This window comes from Pollachius pollachius, assembly GCF_949987615.1.
Source record: "Pollachius pollachius genome assembly, chromosome: 20".
NCBI classification, from domain to species: domain Eukaryota; kingdom Metazoa; phylum Chordata; class Actinopteri; order Gadiformes; family Gadidae; genus Pollachius; species Pollachius pollachius.
Genome location: NC_136953.1, coordinates 4,659,836 through 4,667,702, shown reverse-complemented (window position 1 = coordinate 4,667,702; position 7,867 = coordinate 4,659,836). Strand labels below are relative to the sequence as shown.

Sequence of the window (7,867 nt, the reverse complement as noted above, 5' to 3'; positions counted from 1 at the left end):
TTGTTCTCTGAAAGTACTCCGTTTAAACGTCGTTGTCGTTGCAAACCACCCTACGATAAGGCTGTGTGTGTGTGTGTGTGTGTGTGTGTGTGTGTGTGTGTGTGTGTGTGTGTGTGTGTGTGTGTGTGTGTGTGTGTGTGTGTGTGTTTGTTAGCCTAAAAAGCATGTGTGAGAATGGGCGGCAACATCCTGGGAGCAACGATAGACTCTGGGGGCGAATGTTCTGGGTAACATAAACAGTTGCTTGTTCAGACAAATGCGCAATCTAAGCTCCATCTCCACATTAAGGCTGGAATTTGCTCCGTTCAAAAGCAGGTTTGTCACAAGTTTTTATTAATACTATTTGGAGTACTTCATTCCAGTGTTTGGTGTATCATATTGTCGCGTTTAAACATTTGCTAATTATTTTAGTTTGTTTGCATTGTTTATTCTAAGTATGTAAGGCGCTTCCACATGAAATGATTATCAATAATTACATATGTTTATCCCTAGAATATCCCAATCTAACATTAGATGAACATGGATTTGAGATTAGTAACAAAGTACTTTTGTTGCCACCTGACGCATAATTATTATTTATTTTTTTACTTTTTATTTAACTTTTTAAATTAATCTCTTTAAAAATGAGCCTCCTAGCAAAGACGGGCAGCAGCAGAATTCACAGGGTTTCAGAAATACATAAATAAATGCACGAGACACGAAAGAGGAAAAAGTAATCCGAACATCTTCTGCCAGCTTCGCTATAGGGAATGACGTGTGGCAGGGAAATCTAGCTGTGATCGCTCTGCGGCTGATTTGGTTTTCAAATGTCTAACATCCAAACCACCTGAGAGGCCGAGCCCATGGGATCCCTACCTAACAACCAACACTTTTTCCATGTGTTACACAGACACAGTCCTTACAGAGACACCCATCACAATGATCTAAAGCCATGGCCGCAGAAACAATATTAGCCTGACCAATATGAGGCAAATAACATTAGTCTCAATGTTTACAACTCAAACCACCAAGACATTTGGCAGTCAAAGGAAGAAAGGCAATAATTAATGTTATATACCCTATATGGTTATCTTTTTTCGTAGACCTACAATCAGCCAATCATAAAATCTGAGAAATCTTTTAAACTTGATCCACAAGACATTTAGCATTGAAATACTGAAAAATGAGGCAGGCAATGTGAAGTTGACATTGCAACGTGTTGAATGCTACGGAGATAAGCGTAATGTTTTGAGAGCCTGTGTTGGACTGTTGTTCTGTCTCACAAGAACCCACAGACCAGTTAGTCCCAATGAATTCAAACTCTAACCATACTACCTCCCATAAGTAACGCAGACATGCAGATTTTGTTTTTAAATATATTTAAATATATCGTATCGCTGGCTGCTCAAAAACGGGCTTCACTTGTTTCAGATTTAACTCGAGCTGCTTCATTCATTCATCTACAATATAGATTTAGTTTTAGGATTTCAAGATTTGTATTTTGATTCATAAATAACGATTTCCATTTATGTATTCGATTTAGCTTTCTAAATTAAGCATTTAGATTTAGGATTTAGATTTCGATATAAGATTTTGATTTAAATTTAGCATGCCGATTTAGATTTAAGATTTAACACATAATTCCTATTCTATATACGTGAAGAAGTGACATTTCAATGACAGTGTAGTTTGGAGGGGTGTTTATAACCGAAATCTGGGAAAAATGAACCAAAATGTAGGTTAAGTGAAGCACCCTTTTCAGCAGCAAAAGCTTAGAAACGGCACCGCATTACTACTTTACAAAGATCTAATTGACCTTGTACGAAGCAATTTGTCAGCCTCTTTTACCCTATTTCTTACTCAGTAACATGAAGACATTGTTTGTTTGGTTGCTTGGTTGGTTACAGTAGCCAACCTATTTGGTTCATTGTTATACATTCCCCAAAAACACTCAAGCTGTACTTTCAATTAACAATTGTAGTTAGAAACAGGATAAGGTTTTTGTGTGGTGTTATGACCAGTACCAATCTGTTCACAGAAAACAGTACCTATTAGGCAGACAGGAAACCCACAATTCATAGGTTCCCTATTCAACCATCTGGGCCAAGTTTGCGTAAATTACACCGAAACTCAAACCAAAGTTTTGGTTTCATATCTCAAGAAGAGGACTCTCATAACACCTTGTGGTACAACACTCTCATTATCTCTCATTCCATGTTTTCCATCTCTCTATCACTCTCTCATCATCTTTCTCTTTCTCTTTGTCAATCCGTCCGTAGCCATGGCGATGATCCACCCACAGGTGATGACCATCCAGCCCAGTGTGGTGACCACGGGTGTGGTGACCTCGGCTTTCGAGCCGGGGAGGGAGATGTGGTCATCCAGCTTGTTCAGCTGCTTTGAAGACATGGGGATATGTGGGTATCTGTTTCTATTGCTCAATGTAGCATCCCCAGTGTCTGCAGCCACCAATGAGAAAATGGCCAATCGGTTTCTTATATTTGTGACCTGCAATGTGAATGGCTTGTCAACTTGACAAGCCATTAACTTGACACTTGCTCAGGGATGACTACAGGTTGACTGTGGATGTCGGGGCTCGAACCAAGAACCTTTGGGCTGGGAGACAAACACCCAAACTGGTCTATCTTGTCCCCTCAGTAATGAATAAACTGCTGAAGTCAAAGTCAAAGTCAAATGTATTTGTATAGCACACTATCAGACACAGTGGTTATTCAAAGTGCTTTAAAATAAAATAAAAAAAACAAAATAGAATGAAATATATATATATATAAATTAACAAATGATAAATAAATATATATATATATATATACTAATAAGTAAGTAAAAACAGAATAAAACAAAACAAAAACAAGATTAACTGAAAGCAGTAGAAATGGGTTTTTAAGTGGCAGTGGCTGACCAACCCTGAGGTGGCAGAGAGAGTCTCTTTGCTTTACTCTGCTTGTACCTCAGTTACTAACAATCAGCTCAAATATTCTCCCGCTGTGCTTTGAGAATAGTGTTTTAGGGTTTTCAAACAACGTCAGGTGGGTAGTTCTGATTTGAATGTAGGATTTTGACATTTTAAAAGGGTTAGGAGTCCCGGTAAAAAAGGGGGAGGAGTCATGGTATTTAAAAGTAATGCATGCCCGTGGGGAATGATTGATCAATCAGAATCAAGTATTCAACCGTGCTGTGTCAAAATAATAATACCTGTCTCAACTGTGGCGCACCGTGCAGGCTGCCTTGGGTTTTGGTGCCCGTGCGCCCTGTCCTGTCAGGTCAGCGCTGACCACGGCGAGGGTCTGTGTCTCCCCATGCTGGAGTCGATGAGCGGCATAGTGCCAGCCTTGGCCCTGGGCCTCCGGATCTCCGTGAGAGAGCGCTACCGCATAAAGGCACGTGGGCCCCAACAATAATTACGATGCAACAACAACCACTCACCTGATTTCCTTTGTTTTTATCCAAAATATCACAATAACAGTCATTTTGTCTTACACCCCCGAACCTTGTGGTTGGAAAAGGGGTGATACACACTCACTCACTCAAACTTTCCTTAACAGATTAAATAGGGTTTATCAGTGAAATCAAAGACAATATTAATTAATTATTATTGAATCAATAATTTGTGTGCGTCCTTTCTATTCCCCACCGCCTCCCGCCCACTGCAGGGCTCCATTTTTGACGACTGCTGTATCGTCACGTTTTGCGGCACGTTCTCCTACTGTCAGCTGGCACGGGAACTCAAGGAACGCCGGTGTCGTCACACACAGGTCATCTCCTCCACCACTGTGCAGGTCACCTCGAATCCTCCGGCATATGTACCCCAATACCCTGTCCAACAGGGCTACGGTCCCCCACAATAATAGGCAGGACCCAAGGCCTTATTTTTATATGCATTACATTATGGGATCAGGTTTTTAGAATAAATGTATGCTTTATACTTGATACTAATGTGTGCAATTGTATTGCTGTGGAGCTTTGTTGGTAAATTTTAGCTTAGAGCCGGTGGGGCATGACGTTATGGTTGCGGGACTGAGCCCACCCAAGAAATGTGCCGCTCAAGGCTTTGCAAGATGACTTGGTTAAAAGTGTGTGTTTGTTTGTGTGTGTGTGTGTGTGTATCTGTGTGTGTCTGTGCGTGTGTGTGTGTTCTTTTGAAAGTCTGTGCTGTTGATGTGTTAAAGTTTAGAGCGTTGCCTGCATGTATAATGATAATGAAAGTTTGTCCAGAAATATTTTGTTACACATGAATGCATGAAAATAAAGGCAAAAATTCCCAGTGCAAATTCTGACTCTTTCTTTATATTTAATCTAACATACATATTTGTATACATTACTTAATTGATATTTCAATTTATGTTTGTATATGTTAGTAGCAATGTGTGTAATACGGGGGGGTCAGGGGGTGCTCGACCCCCTGATTTTCCCATGAGACCCCTGAAAGCCTCAAAAGCAAAATTTGAAGGGGGTGTCAAATTTTGTCAAAAAAATATAAATGTTTTTATTTTATTGTCACTCATGGTCACTTAAATGTTTTTAAGCTCACCATGTTCAGAATTCAGAACTCAAAACATTTATTCACAAATGTTATTTTTTGCCAAGCGGAGCCAGCCAGTCCTGTATGCAATTTAGCCATGTTCGCCAGAAGAACAGAAGAAAGACGTAATGTTTACAAGTCATGCTAAAAACGGCTAGCAAGGGAAGGCTAAACCAGAGTATCACTCACACACTTTGGGTCTATTCTAACTCAATTCAGTCACTTTGCAGTGACTGAATTGTGATAATAGAAGTGATTGTTGTGCATAAGATGAGTGTGTGAGACTGTGCGCGTGCATGTCCTTTCCGGCCTCGGCATACTGCATGGTTATGAAGGGGTCATCCCTATGTTCCCCAGGTGCGAAGGTTTAGGGTCAGGTTTAGGGTTACGCCTTGTTCACACTACCTCCGTCCGTCGATGGATCTCATTGCCTTCGCATGGGGCGCTCGCGAAATGCATTGTGGGTCCGTCTGTCCATTCGGCTCCATGGCCTGGGTCAAAAAGTTGAGAAATGTTCAACTGTCCTGGCAGTGGCGGATCCGTTGGCCAATCAGATCGCGGTTATACACTCCACGCGTTTCCTGGATCCATTTTGCAATAACAAGCAGGAAGAAGCAGGAAAGATCCGCCGGTTATATTTTTTTAAAGAAATGTGGAATGATAGCATTGTTTTTGGGCACCTGTTGTTTGTGTCATCTTTTGTATTTATATCCACACATTGGCTTTGTAGCGGGAAGCGATTTGATTGGCTGCAGCAGGGCCGTGTCTAACGAATGGGCTGACCGGGCTGTAGCCCCAGGCCTCGCCGCTAGGGGGGCCTCCGGTCGCTGAAGGTCAAATGACAAAAATCTATAAAACAAACGAGCGAAAATGCCGGGGCAAAGGAAACACGAGAGCGGAGCAAAAAAACGAAAATTAGATGAAATAAAAAAGGAAAGAGCGAAAGAATTATTACAGAAAACACCCAAATTAACCAACATGTGGAGGAGTAATCAGCCCGCTGTAGCAGCTACCACCAACAAAGATACAACTGTCAGTGACGGAGAGCAGCCAACCACCGCTAGCCAACTAACCAGCCCAACTAGCCAGTCTGCTAGCAATAGTGCTACAATCTCTGAGGAAACAAGGGATGGAGAAGAAGCAGTGGGTAATGTAGCAGATGAGCCTGTTGATTCTGAGGCTGGGGCGAAAACAGATATATCAACAGACATTGCCTGCTGGGGAGAAGTTAATGAGGAGACGCGAAGCTATTGGGTCGGAAAGGGAATTGAAGCACCTACACAATGTCAACATAAAGATGTCTATTTTTCGGCTTCTGAAAGGAGCTATAAAAATCAGAAGCGATGTCTGAGCAAAACATTGTTCTGTCGCTCGCTCAGAAATGGAGAGAAGGTGGCAAGAGAATGGGTGTCTTACTCCCCATCTACTGGAAATGTGTTTTGTTTTTTTTGCAAACTATTCAGTAACGATTCGTCCGCTTTCACGCACGGATTCTCTGATTGGAAACACTCAGTTGACCGAGTCGAGATGCACGAAGCGGGTCAGCCCCACAGAAAGGCTGTTCTTACTTGGCTTGCGCGCACCCAGGTGCGTGGGATCGACGCGGGCCTGCAGGATCAACTGAAAGATGAGGCGAATTACTGGAAGGAGGTATTGAGGAGAGTTGTGGCCGTGATAAAATTTCTGTCAGAGCGTGGGCTCGCTTTCAGGGGAGAAAATGAAACACTGGGCTCAGTGCACAACGGCAATTATTTGGGCATCTTAGAGTTGCTGGCCAAGTTTGACCCTTTTTTGGATGAACACTTAAAACGTTTTGGAAACAAGGGGCGGGGGACACCCTCATATTTGTCATCGACTGTATGCACTGAGTTTATTGCTCTCATGGGCCAGCGAGTACAATCAGAGATAATAATGCAGCTTCGACACGCAAAGTATTTTTCACTTATTGTGGATTCTACACCGGATTTGAGTCACACTGACCAACTAACATTTGTGGTGCGTTACGTGTCTCAGGAGGGCAAGATCTTTGAGAGATTTTTGAAATTTCTGCCCATTTTTAGCCATACAGGCGAGTCCCTTTTTGACTCAGTCACAGGTGCGCTGCAGGACATGCACATAGACATTAAAAATTGCAGGGGACAGTGCTATGACAACGCGTCTAACATGGCAGGTGCATACAAGGGATTGCGTGCCCGAATTCAGGAAATAAACCCACTTGCTGATTGGATTCCATGCGCGGCCCACTCCCTGAACCTTGTTGGGGTCTGTAGTGTGGATTGTTGCCGTGACGCCAGCTCTTTTTTTAGGCTAGTTCAATCCATCTTCACTTTTTTCTCAGCTTCGCCTAGCCGCTGGAAAATATTAATGGATGGACTGGAGTCTAACGAGAACAAGCGCATGGAGATGGTCAAGGGACTTTCATCGACGCGATGGGCAGCACACGCCCGGGCTACAAAAGCTCTCCGTTTAAATTTCAAAAATATCCACGACACTTTAAACGAGATAGCAGAAGACGACCATCAGAAATCAGCCGCACGAGATGAGGCGAAGTCTCTAGCAAAAAAATTGAATAGATTCGAGACAGCATTCCTCGCCATCATATGGGATACCATGCTGCAAAGATTTGACATCACAAGCAGGGCCCTGCAGAAGGTGGAGTTGGACCTAGTTACTGCTGTGGAATTGCTCCAGTCCCTCATAGACTTTGTGTCCAATTTACGCTCCCAGTACAAACACTTGGAATCCCAGGCCAAATCACTATCACTGTCACAGCAGTACACTGTGACTCGACAGGTGAAGCGCACCACCCCGGCTGATGACACAGACGAACCAACCCTTGTGTCCAATGCGGGAGAAAATCGCTTTCGGGAGACATTCTTTGTCATCATAGACAAACTGATCAGTGCATTACAACAGAGACACGCAGTGTACAAAGAAACGTCCACCTACTTCGGATTTCTAACGCAACTGGACACATTGTCTCTCAGTGAAATACGCGAGAAAAGCGTCAACCTGCAGGCAAAATACCACGAAGACCTGGCTGATGATTTCCCTGATGAACTAGGACAGTTTTTGCATTTCGCAAAAGTCTCCACTGTAAACAGGCAGCCGATGAACCTACTGTCATTCATTCGAGAAAGGAATCTACAACAAGTTTTTCCAAATGTCGACATAGCACTGCGGATCTACCTTACATTGCCTGTCAGCAATGCCAGCGGGGAGAGGTCATTTTCCAAACTTGGAATTATCAAGAACAGGCTGAGAACGACAATGTTGGAGGAGAAATTTAACAATCTGACTTTAATGTCAATTGAGCACGACATGCTGGCCCAAATGGACTTTGAGGAG

At 42.9% G+C, this 7,867-nt stretch overlaps 1 protein-coding gene across 1 annotated transcript; it reads left to right on the top strand.

Moving 5' to 3' along the window:
* Positions 1 to 201: 201 nt before the first annotated feature.
* On the top strand, positions 202 to 4,253 carry LOC307091254 (cornifelin homolog). The gene is made up of 4 exons (XM_079758199.1): positions 202 to 315; positions 2,259 to 2,396; positions 3,220 to 3,377; positions 3,651 to 4,253. Exons 2-4 carry the CDS (start codon positions 2,261 to 2,263, stop codon positions 3,843 to 3,845), a joined length of 489 nt encoding a protein of 162 aa, XP_079614325.1. The 5' UTR covers positions 202 to 315; positions 2,259 to 2,260; the 3' UTR covers positions 3,846 to 4,253.
* The last annotated feature ends 3,614 nt before the right edge of the window (positions 4,254 to 7,867 follow it).